At 41.6% G+C, this 13,086-nt stretch overlaps 1 protein-coding gene across 1 annotated transcript in view; it reads left to right on the top strand.

The window, feature by feature from the left end:
• STOM (stomatin) overlaps window positions 1-12,335 on the top strand; it is a 28,340-nt gene extending 16,005 nt beyond the window's left edge. Inside the window, exons 5-7 of the mRNA XM_058523917.1 lie at window positions 2,947-3,150; window positions 4,089-4,223; window positions 10,269-12,335. Coding sequence (XP_058379900.1) covers window positions 2,947-3,150; window positions 4,089-4,223; window positions 10,269-10,463 — 534 coding nt within the window. The 3' untranslated portion in view covers window positions 10,464-12,335. The remainder of the gene's footprint in view (window positions 1-2,946; window positions 3,151-4,088; window positions 4,224-10,268) is intronic.
• Window positions 12,336-13,086: the final 751 nt, after the last annotated feature.

Here is a 13,086-nt window from a genome sequence, read left to right as displayed (position 1 = left end):
GCTCATTTGCCGTTTTAAATAAAGCATATAATGTTTTATACTAGTAATTATTTCCTGCTTTCTCAAACTACGTCGCAAATATTATCACAGTCGACACTCACAGCAGAATCCCTGGAAGTACAGTGAAACAAAGGAATTCCTGCAGACTACAGTGGCAGAGCCAGGACTAAAATCCAGCTCTTTGGGTTCCCTGTCCAGTGTTTTTTCCACAGTTCTGTGCTAACTGCGTTCTACGTTAGCTCCATCATGGCTCCTGAAGAAGTGATGGCCATTCTGGTACTTGTGTCTAAGGAGGCATAGTGACCATTGCAGACAGAAAGCCTGAAAACATGATGAAGGGAGGAACAGAAGAATCCTGTCAGTGTTTCCTGGCCAAAGGCCGCATACCCAGCAGGGTAGTGGAGCCTGGCCATGTTGCCTTCTCTTGTCACAAAAGCCAGAAGCCAGGTTAGCAATTCCTTGCTGGTACTGATCCAAGCAGTTGGTGAGATCAGACTTTATAATCCACACGTATGTGGTGACACCAGAAATCATTTTTACCCACAAGAACTAAACTGAGAGCATCATTGTATTCTCTGCATGTTTTCCCATCTTGCAGGGAAGATTGACTCTCAGAAGCAGCCCCTTTCAGGGTAGCTGGGAATTCTTCTGACATTTTCCGTTGCAGGCCTCTGGCAGGGTCGCTCTCAGCTTCTGCCTTCCAGCTGCTTCCTTGTCTCCTACAAGCTGCTGAATGCAGAGCAGTTTGGAATTTGGCAAGCAGTCCTTTTTCCGATCCCCAGTGAATTTACTGTGAAGGGAGATAAACACTGCCTACGATAAACAGTAGGCAGAGAGGCTGCAGCTTGAGAAAGTTCTGGCTGTGGCAGTTACAGGGACAGGAATTTGTGATACACAGTTTCCCATCACATCATGGGAAATAATTAATTTCCACACAAGATGGTAATATACTGTACATTTATTTACAAATGCCCTACTTCTCTTCCAAGTTAGAAGTATTTTTAAATTACTGAAAAAGGATTACTGCTTTGATGCCTGGCAGGACCAAACAGCTGTGTTATATCCTGTTCTTCTTACTTTCCATTTATGTAGCTCTTTACGCTTTCAAAAGGGCTTCGTAAACAAACATCTTCTTATTTGATCTTCAAAGAAATTTGCCTAGAATTGGGCAGTCTTATTAGCCCCATGTCACACATGAGGAATCTCTAAGTCAAACAGTGTAAAGGCCTTGCTAGAGATCGCCGAGGGAGGTACAGGCGGAGCTGGAACTACAGTTCAGGTCTCCTGACTCGCACTCCTGCACTTTTCATCAGTCACTGTGTTCTAGGACCACGTTTCATTTTAGTTCATCTCTCGTTTATTGACTACCAGCTATGTGTCAAGCGCTCCGCCAGTGCTAGAGATACAGAGACAAACTGCCCTCAAGAAATTCATAGTCTAATAGAGAGGTAATGATGTAAATAAATAATGTCACTGCAGTAGGGTACAAAGAGAAGAGGGTTTAACTCTGCCAAGTGAGACACAGAGAAGATGACGCTTGAGCTGTGTCTTGAATGATGAGTAAGAATATGCCAGTGTGATGCTGTGAGGGAGAGAGAGAAGGGGGAGATGATATCCAAGCAGAGGGGCAACATGCATAAAGGCCTGGGGACGTGGAACATGATGCATGCGGGAGCATACATGTCGTCTAGTATAGAGTGTGTGCAGGAGGGAGCGGGGAGGAATGAGGCCAGAGGGCCAAATGTCAAAGGACGTGTATACCAAACTCATGGTGGGAAGCATTGAGGCACTATGTCCTTTTAAGTGTTTTTGTGTAGCATGCTATAAATATATTTTTACCCTGACCTCGCTCTATAAAAACATTGCCCGTTCACTTTTTGTTCTAGTAATACTGTGCTACTTTTAGTTCATCAAACCTAGGCTCTCCCATACCTCTGTGCCTTTGCACACATTATTCTCTCTGCCTTGAGGACTCTTTCACTCCACCCTCCACCCTCAGAAAATCTTTTTCTTCCTTCAAGACTTAGTTCAGGTATCACCCTGCCACCTACAACTGCCCATCCTTTGTCCCTTAAAGCCTCCTTTGATTCCCCAACCTCTTTGAAAGTAGGAACAAGTTTTTTCGTACCTTTATCCCTGGTACCTATCTGAGAGGAGTCTCAATATTGGTTGAATGTTTGAACGAATTAATGGAATTAATGAATAAATGAATATATTTTATTAAAATTTTAAAGATAATTAACTTTCTGATGCTGTACTATCTTAGAGTGTTTGGGCTGCTGTAACAAAATACCATAGACTGGGTAGCTTGTAACCAACAGAAATTTATTTCTCACAGTTCTGGAGGCTGGGAAGTCGAAGATGAAGGCACTGGCAGATTCGGTGTCTGGTGAGGGCCTGCTTCCTGGTTCATATAGGGCTATTTTTCACTGTGTCCTCACCTGGCAAAAGGGGCAAAGCTCTCTGGGGTCTTTTTTATAAGGGCACTAATGCCATTCATGAGGGTTCCACCTTCATGATCTAATCACCTCTCAAAGGCCCCACCTCCAAATAGCAACACACTGGGGGTTAGGTTTCAACATATGAATTTTGGGGGGACACCAGCATTCAGTCGCCAGCACTGAGTAAAGAAAATCAGCTAGTGTTTTAAGATGTTCTACAGAATAACATTCCTTGCAGTTATATTAAAGAAATAGTTGATTGACAGATGTAAAATTGCTTTCCTTTTTTTTTTTTTTTTGCTGGGAAGATTGTCCCTGAGCTAACATCTGTGCCAGTCTTCCTCTATTTATATGTGGGACACCACCACAGCATGGCTTGATGAGTGGTGTGTAGGTCCGTGCCCAGGATCCAAACCCATCAACTCTGGGTCGCCGAAGTGAAGCATGTGAACTTAACCACTGCACCACCACACCAGCCCCTAAAATTGCTTTCTTTATATCATAGATCCTCACTAAGGATTCAGTGACAATTAGTGTGGATGGCGTGGTCTATTACCGCGTTCAGAATGCAACCCTGGCTGTGGCAAATATCACCAACGCTGACTCGGCCACTCGTCTGTTGGCACAAACTACTCTGAGGAACGTCCTGGGCACCAAAAACCTTTCTCAGATCCTCTCTGACAGAGAAGAAATTGCACACAACATGCAGGTGAGGAGTGCACCAGTGCTGTTACTCACCAGAAATTGAAAAATGAAGCAAAGGCTCAATGGTTGTTTGAGAACTTTTTGTTAATTCAAGTTGGGGAATCCCTGGCCTTCTTTCCTTCATAGAAAGGTTTTCCCAAACTTGATGGAAGGGGATGTTTTTCACACCGATAGCTCGTGGGTTAATAAACTGAGGTGCATGCATTGTTTTTTTATTCCCTCAGTGTATACTTTTTTTCCAGAATTAGTAATAACCTTTTTCTTTCACACAATAGTTCAGAGGCCATTCTGCATGATAATGCAGGTATTATTAAAGCTTGATTCTCTGTGAGTCCCATGATTCCCTTGTAACTCTCATGCTTTCCAATCTTGCTTGAGTAATAGATGATGAATTAAACCTGACTTGTTCAAAAACGATAAAGTACTATAAATCTGAACTCTTATTATTCGTAGAGACTTCATTGTATGTAAAATCTATGATCTTATTTGATCCCACAACAATCATACGAAGTAGATAGTATGATTTCATTGTTACCACTGTAAAGGGAAGAAGTTGAAGCACAAAGAAGTAATATGGCTCACCTGAGCTAGCCACCTGTTTTTGTAAGTAAAGTTTTATTGGAATACAGCCACACCCATTGGTTCATCTATTATCCGTGACTGCTTTTGAACTATAATGGCAGGGTTCAGTAGTTGCAACAGAGACTGAAACTACACCGTTAGTATCTGGCCCTTTTAGGAAACCCCTGCATTAGTAACAGAATCGAGATCCGCTCCCCAGTGACCCAGCCCCTACTTGAGCATTCCTTCCACCACAGGGTAACTAATCTGTCTACAACTCTGCCCCAGTGCGTTATCCACTCCAATCCCAATGAAGACAGATACCTGAGGCCTCTGGGCTGGGGCTGAATGTTTCTAGCTTGCCTTCTCTCTTCCTGTCAGTCTACCCTGGATGACGCCACTGACGACTGGGGAATAAAGGTGGAGCGTGTGGAAATTAAGGATGTGAAGCTACCTGTGCAGCTCCAGAGAGCTATGGCTGCAGAAGCAGAAGCATCCCGGGAGGCCCGAGCCAAGGTAATCTTTTTTTTTCTTCTTTTCTTTGTAGTTTGTTTTTCCTATTGAGTTTTCTTTTTAATTACAGAAAGTAAAACATGCTTGTTATGAAAAATTGAAATAATCCTGAAGTGTTTAGTAAAGATGAAAGCTCTCCCCATCACTTCAAATTGTACCCCCTAGAGGCCGCCACTCGTAACAGTTTAGTGTGTATACTTCCAGATTATCGTCCGGGGTTAATTGCGTTTTATCTGACTAGCTTGTTAGACTACTGGCTTGTTTGTCTTTCAAAATTAGGGTCATACTATACACATTATTCTGCACCTTGCTTTTTTCACCTACAGCATCGCGTGGGCGTGTCCGTATATATAGAGTTACCTCATTCTTTTGTAACTGTATGTCCCATACTTTATTCTCCCAATCCCCTAGTTCTGACTTCAGAGCAAGTGGGTAATCTCATCAGTTTGCTTATCATTCATTCCTTCCTTATTTTTGTCCTCACTTTCCTTGTCTTTCTTTTCTCAGGATCTTACTTCTTACTGTTTTTTCTTCCTCTCTCTTTTTTCCTTTTCTTCTCATCTCTTTCTTTGATATCTGCTTTTTTCCCCCTTTTCATCATCCCTGCCTGTGTCCTAGCCCTGCATGGGCACATGACCCCTATAGGAGATACTGAGGAAATATTTGTTAACCTAACCTAGAAAAGAGGATCTGTTGAGATGCTAATGCATAAGGATACAGGGGTATCTCACCAAACTCAAGGGTAGGAAGTAGAGTCAAGCCTCATGAGAATTTGAGCCAGGGACCAGAAAGCATTCAAGACTCAAGGGAGCTAGTCATTCCATTCCTGGGCCACATCTCACTGCAGATAGCTTGAGGGGGGAATGTCTGACTCCATTTGAACACTAAAGGAGACGGACCAGCCCTGATTCCAAATTCACAGCAGAGAGAGTCTCTTTGGTCCAACTTTGGTCAAAGGGCAAAGTTAGTTACTAAGAAGGTCCCACAGCCCCTTGCCTGTGACTGGGTGGAGGAAGAGGGATAGTTTTCAGAGGAGGGGTTGCTGTGGACTTGACAGATCTCCCAAGACACAAAGAGCCTTGTCGTTAGAAAATAGCAGTTGGCTGGGGATAATTGGCTAACCACAGAACACTGCCCTTCTATCAGGATGTCCTTTAAACCACCAATTGGTCAGAATAATTTCTTAGCCAGCACCAAATAGAATAGTAGCTCATTTGACATGCTGTATACAGAATTTTCTACTAACCAGAATTTTTAGGTTTTCCTTATGAGATAATTGATGCTCGTGATGATAACCTGGTGATAACGCAGAACCCTCAAGTGCTTTCTCTCAAAATCATCACCTTTAGAAGGCTACATTATATTTTTGATAACGATATTAAATATGCCCTACTATAATCTAGTTATTCTGAAAATTGGGAATTGCTTTTACCTAGAATATGTCATTAACCAAAAGCCCCGTTTCCAAACCATGTTGATAATAGAATTCATCACACATAGACTATATAGAATATCAGAGCCCAAAGAGTCCTTAGAGATTATCTTCTAAAGGTGACAAATACCTGGCCCAGATGCTGCCACTCCACCCTCCTATTCCCATGCCGGTGATTAACCACAGCTCTGTTTTCCACTGAGCTTAGACTTGACCTCAGAAGCTTTCTAGACCATGCCAGGTAACAACCCTCAACTGCTTAGAATTGGCCCTAAAAATGAAACTTATTTGCCATCCCACTATTCAGATGAAAAAATTGAAGCCCTGAAAAGTTACTTGATTTACTCTTGACTGCCACCTCGGTGACTTTCCAGGATGGACTGAGCCTCTTCTAGAAGCGTTCTCACCAGTTAGGAAAGAGAGTTCCTATCTTCCCTTTATAACCATAAGAAGAGAGAAAAGAGGCTGGTTAGAATTCTGAATTACTATGCTCCCACGTGGATGGGGCTGTACGGTTGGTCTGGAAGCAGGTTCGTGGACCCAGGCAGTGACTGTCAGTCTTTCAGTTTAGGGTTAACACATAGAATCACAGAGTCTAGCCCTTATGTAAAATACATAACCCTGCAGCAACCATAAGGCTATATATATTCAAGTTCTCATGGAAAAAAGGGGGTCATAGTTTCTTCAACAAATAAACTGCGAAGGGAAAGGGTAGGAGAGCCTATAGATTAAGAGACTTCAGAAAATAATTCCTCAAGTTAATTAGCCATTAGGGAAATGCAAATTCTAATCACAAGCAGTTGCCACACTAGACATCCACTGAAGTGGCTTTAAAAAAAGAAAAGAAATGAACCAAGTGTGGGTGAAGGAGGAACTGGAACTCATATTTTGTTGGTGAGGGTGTAAATTGGTACAACCACTATGGAAAACTGTCTGGCAGTGTTTGTCTAACAAGAAGACTCTCATTTATTTACCAAATGGCATGTACTAGAATGTTCACAGCAGCACTTGGTAATTGCCCCAAACTGGAAACTACTTCATCTCTAGTTGAATGGGTAAATAGTATGTTTATTCACATGAAGAAATACTCTACCACAATTGAAAAACACAATTTGAGAGAAAGGAGCCAGTCACTAAACAGGACTGGTTCTCCCACAAGTTTACATTATGTTAGCTGAACCTCTTTTTGAAGTTTTTAGACCAACTCCTAATGACTTGAAATGTAATATCTCTTGCACTTGCGTTTTCCCTCATTTTCTTTTACGTGACTCTCAGAAAAATGCCTGGCATGTCTTTCAGGCTCATATTTCTGGGCCTGGTCATCTATTAATGAGTGCAAAAATGCAGATCCCCTTTCTCTGCCCTTCTCTCAGACCGGCCCACCTGGGCTACAGAGGGAGACAATAGTACCACCCTCACATGTGTGAAAATGCCAGCTTTAAAATGATGGTCTGTAAAGATAAAGTGTTGATTGACATGGGATTACTGTGCATTTGGCAAAAGCCCCACACACCCACTGGTATCTTGCTTTGCTTCCTAAGATCCTATCTACAGTGTATACTTGGCCTGTATTTAGACAAAGCCAGTGGTATTGCATTTACAACTTTGGCAGCTCACTCAGAGCAGCTTTCCTATTAATTAAATGTGTGCCCAGCCCGGTGGGTCTGGCTTCCCAGGCAAGAGATTGTGTATTGATTGGTAGTGGAAGATGAGATGTCTTTGCAGTTGGTCCATGTCCAGCCAAAAAAAAGTACCTAATTGGGCATCTGGGATGACGTGGAAAAAAATCAGAGCCTGCCGTTCTTGTGGCGGGGGTTCGTTTATGCATTCTCTACTGTGCTGGCCCTGGAGTACAGTGCCATGATTCTCTTTGAGTGTATCTGGCACTTGCCCCTTCTCACAGACCTAGGTAGGACATAATGGTTTGCCATGACAAGTTCAAGTTTTTATCTTCTAAACTAAGTCTCTTCTCTCAGTAACTACCATATCCTGTATCCCTTGTTTCACCAAATGACATTACCCACGCAACCGAAACTTAGAAACCTTGGACTCAGCCTCTGTTCTCCTTTCCTCTGCATACCCAGTCAGCCTCCAAACTGTTGATTCTCCCTCCTGAAGAGCTCCCCAATCCATCTGCTCCTCCATCCCCACTACCAGTGAATTGCACCAATCACTCTGAGCTGTCCCACTAACAGTTCTCCGTCTCGTCTCTTCTCATAGATCCTCAAGTGTCTGAGTATTTTCTTAAACTAGATCTGATGAGGTTATCTACTTAAAACTGTTCAGTGGCTTCCCATTGCTGACAGAATGAAGATCAAACAGCCTGGTCTTCACTGGCCTACAGACCCTGGCCGCGTTCACCCCCCAACTTCCCCCTTTCCTCATATAGTATTCGGCCACTTAGGTTTTCTGGAATACACCAGCTTTTTAATACCTCAGTACCTGTTCATGTGTTCTGCCTAGAGTATTCTTCCTCATCTTAGTCCAAACAACAGAGCTTGCATCCTGTGACATTCAACTTCTATAACCTCACCACCTCACCTTCTGCAAAAATTGCTTTCCTGTTAGTGCCAGCCCTGTACCTTGTACATATCTCTGTCAGCATTTGTCACATTGTCACAGAATGAAGTGGTCTGTCTCATCTCCCCTACTTGACCAGGAGTTGAAGGAGGCGAGGGAGTCTACTCTATCCCTAGCTCCTACACAAGGCTTGACACCCAAAAGTCCCCCGAATTTTACTGTATAAGTGAATGAAATTTCACTGATCATAATTGCTTCCAATTCTCATATTCACAGGACTATGATGAGCCATTAATATTTTGAGATCCATGTGAGAACAACCTAGTGAAACTGTACTTTTAGTCTTGATGATTATGGTATTTTCACATGTCTTCTCCTAGGATTATGAATTAAAAGTAACCGCCTTGATTTGGCTTCTGAATCTTTTATGAATTAAGGCATAGGTGGATCCAGAAATCAGGTCGTGACTTGTCACTTGCCATTCCTACTCAGTAGCCTCCGTTTATACATTCGACACTTAATATACCTTGTCTGTCTTCCTCACAATGGTCCTGTGAGGCAGGGGCTATCCCATTTTAAAAATAAGAATCTGAGGCTCAGAATATTAAAAAACCTTTCTGAGGACATTCAGCTAGTAAGGGTTAGGTTTGGGATTTGAGCTCAAGTCTGTCTAACTCTGAAGTCCCTGTTCTCCCCACCACTCCAATGATCTGCAAACGTTTTTGCCCGTGTAACCCCTAGAAGAATTTAGAAAAACTATATGTTCCATCACACATTTTAAATAGACATGTAAAAATTTTCATTTTGATTTTATATACTTGCCAAGAATATAATTCCTGCCATGTTTTAAATATTGACATTTTAAAATAAAACTGTTAACATCATTCTTTTAAATGCATCCAGGGAAATTTAAATAACGATTTCATCATCTATTTAAAATTGTGTGAATGAGCTGTTTTAACAGTCAGGAATTTTTTATTGTTCTTTTTTCTCTTTGAACTTATATTTCTCTTCCACCTCCCCAACACATTCTTTTCCTAATACAGTATATTTTGTCATGAATTATTTTATTGCCCTACTGCAACACATTTAGTATATAAATTAAATTTAATTTTTTAAAAATTTCCTGTGCCGGGCCAGCCCCATGGCTTAGCGGTTAAGTGCGCGCGCTCCGCTGCTGGCGGCCCGGGTTCGGATCCCGGGCGCGCACCGACGCACCGCTTCTCCCGCCATGCTGAGGCCGGGTCCCACATACAGCAACTAGAAGGATGTGCAACTGTGACATACAACTATCTACTGGGGCTTTGGGGGGAAAATAAATAAATAAATAAAATCTTTAAAAAAAAAAAAAATTTCCTGTGCCTACAAATAAGGCTCTAAATGTTTCAGAATTTCTCCTACATAAAAAATAAATTTTTACTAGAAGTGCTTCTCTTAATGAGATGAATGAGGAATGAAGTTATGTATTTGTAGATGGCTATTACTTATTGCTGGAATGAGGCAAGATTCAGCATTTATTCTATTCTTATTTTTCATTTTTTCAGAAATAAGGAGTAAGAAGCCTTATTTACATAAATAAGTAGATGGAAAGGGAAGTTTTGTTTAAAGTAGTGTCATACAATCCTTAGCACTCCCTCTGAATTTATGTGCTAAAAAAATCATATGACAATCTTTAGTCAAAAATATTTTTACTCATCTATCTGCTTTCAGTTCAATAAGGTCCTCTCTCCTTTCTTTGAAATCAGAGAATTGGAAATCTGTCTAACTTACAAAAGGATTTGTATCCAGTCATTAGAGTCATTCACTTTCTCAACCCCTACACAGTATTTTGAATTGTCCCTTTGTTTGGTACCCTGGAAAATGGCAGAAAGGCCGTAGTAAAAGATGTCTTGACCTCAGGAACATAGGCAAATCAGTTATAGGAAAAAGAACATATGGAAACTGAATATCTGGAAATTGATTTCCCTAAAACTCTTCTGGCATACTCCCTGGAAAGTTCTGTATGTCACCTGAGGTCTACATACCCTGGTTTGAAGAGTGTTGCTTGACACCTGCGGTTTTCTGCAGTTTGACCTCTCTTTTCCACTGTTCCATAGGTCATTGCAGCTGAGGGAGAAATGAATGCATCCAGGGCTCTGAAAGAAGCCTCCATGGTCATCACTGAATCTCCTGCTGCCCTTCAGCTCCGGTACCTTCAGACACTGACCACCATTGCTGCTGAGAAAAATTCGACGATTGTCTTCCCTCTGCCCATAGATATGTTGCAAGGCATTATAGGGGCGAAACAGTGAGCCATACAGGCTAATGCAGAGATGAGCTCTTCCCTTCCAAGGATGAAGCGGGGACCAAATCAGCCTTTAACCCATAAGGAGAGAGTAGGGCAGGAACCTTAACTATTCTCGCTCCCTTTCTTTTCCATGTGTTAAGTGTGATGATCTTAGAATGTACAGTGATCCTAGCAACAGATGAAGATTGTTAGCTTGTAAATACTGTGCGAGAGAGAAAGAGAGACAGAGAGAGATTGGTGATTTATGTAAGATAATCTCTTACTCTTTAAAATATTTAAAAGTTCATATTTTTAGATCATTATGTAATAGGTTAATCCCTCTTCTTTTGACTTTGATTGAGTCATTCTGCACCCTCTATCAGCAGCCAGGCTAAAGGCAAGAAAATAGGCTATAACCACTACCTGACACCCTGGCTGGACAAATGCTTTGCAGAAAACAGTGACCTTAGGCTACAACCAGCTTCTCTGGGCCATATGTGCCTTACTTCTGGGGAATCTTAATTAAGGAAATTTTCCTAACATCCGTTTACTTTCTAAACCCAAACCATGTTTCAAAATAATCCTCACTTGAGAGTAGGCATTTTCTTGCCACTAACTGTGAGTGCTGGAGGAAATGGTCAAGATCATGAAAATGATTACTCTAATGCTTGAAAGACTTTTAAATCTGCTATTATTAAGGTCTTTTTAAATAATGTGGGTTTTTTAAACTTCTTTGAGCCTCTTTATCAGTAAATGATTCCTCTGTGATCTTTCAAACCAACTAAATGCTTGTCACAAAAGTGCTTTTTTTCTCACTTTTGCCTACTTTCATATATCAGGTTCTAAATAGTTTTGAGTTTTTAAAATAAAATTTTCTCTAAGTTCTATAAACAATTGTTTACATATACCCATTTGAATAGCATAAGGACTAATACTTTTTAAAAAATTATCTTCAGCAAACCATAATATTTTACTGTCTGCATGCTTTTAACTATTGTACGCTGTGAAATATCTCAGTTACCAATCCCATTCATTAAGTAGTATAAGGAATTCGCAATATATTGGGCATATAATATCCCGTGAGCTTGAGAAGATGTGGTTGAACTTAGGATATCTCTAGGGACGTAGCTCTTTTTTGCCTAGTCATTCTTTTTCTGTCATTTACATTAATGCTGAAAGAGGAAGTGATCAGCACTTCTGACCCACAGTTGCTTAATCTGTAATACTAGGAAGCACCTTCCGTTTTGCAAGTACCTATGAGTCTGAGCCCCCTGGCATTCTTCCTGTTGGTCTGGAAGCTGCTGGTGACATTTGTACCACTTCCTCTTTGAGGCCCCGAGTTCACCTAGAAAAGTGTAAGAATAGCAGCTTCCTTGCCCAGAGCCACGCTTCATTTCTGGCCTTAGCTGGATCACTCTGTCATCCCGGCCTATGCGTGCCCCTCCTTTACACCCATTTCTAAGCTTGTTTTAGAAAGCCTTGAACCACCACGTATCCAGGTTCCTAGCTGAGTTTATTAGATGTATGTGGAGCATTTCGACTTGTAACTAAAGTTGCATTTATATTTTGAATTTTAAAATAACGATTTCATCTCTTTTGTGAGGTGGCTCACCCTTGACCACTGAGGACCAGGAAATGACCACATATCCTGGCTGAAAATCTCTTCTCAGATTTAGAGTCACAATGCTTTCTGTTCCTTGAGTTTCCCTGTCTTCAGATGCCAAACAGCCTTTGCTTTTCTGCCTTGTGGATTCACAGCCTGATAGGTTGGAATTAAATCGCTTGGGAGGGAGGAAGCATCGAAGGAGCTCTAGGATGAGAGTGTTACTGCAAGAGTTTTTTCCAGGTGGCCTCCCTTTCCGGTGCTGTACATAATAAAGTGTGCCCTTTTACTGATTTTCTTTGGGTGAGAGTCTGTTTCTGCCTGCATTTAATATATGTGGATTTCGTTTTTCAGAAGTGGTACATCAGATCCTCCAGTCCTGGGCTAGCTGCCTTGGCTTCTTTGTGGGCCAGGGTAAGGAGAGAGGCTACAGTAAGCTGTCTGGCATCTCTCATGTCTAGGCTCCTCTGGTATACCTGCCCACCCATTTTCCCTGGGGAGTTTGAGATCCAGGCACCCCCTGAATTCTTGGCTGGTTTCACTTCCCTTTGCCTTAATCCAAACAGCAGAGGAACCCATTTCTTGCTGTCACCCCGCTAATCACACAGGCATACCCTCTACTTAAAAAGAAATACATGAAATAAAACCAATGGGTATTACCTGCAACATTCAACCTTTGAAGAACTTTCTTGAATTAATGGCTACCATTTGTGAAGTACCAGGCACCTGGCTCTGTGCTCAAATACTTGTAATACATTCCATCATTTTATCCTCAAAACAGCTCGATGAGATGCTTTATTGTCCCCATTTTATAGATGAACACACTGAGGCTCAAAGGTTAAAACTTACCCAAAGTCACATGGTTGGTAAGAAACAGAGTTGGGATTCAAACCCTGATCTATCTAATGCCAAAGAGTCCTAAGGTGTCTAAATGTATCTTCGTGTGACACTGCCTGCCTCCACTGCCACCATATACCACCACCAGCAGACATTTTATATGTAGATCACAACTTTTCAAGACAGTCAAAGTTCATTTGATGAGGGA

This window comes from Diceros bicornis, chromosome 28 (genome assembly GCF_020826845.1).
Source record: "Diceros bicornis minor isolate mBicDic1 chromosome 28, mDicBic1.mat.cur, whole genome shotgun sequence".
Lineage (NCBI taxonomy): Eukaryota > Metazoa > Chordata > Mammalia > Perissodactyla > Rhinocerotidae > Diceros > Diceros bicornis.
Note: the sequence above shows the minus strand (reverse complement) of the source record. Positions and strands in the feature narration are given on the sequence as shown.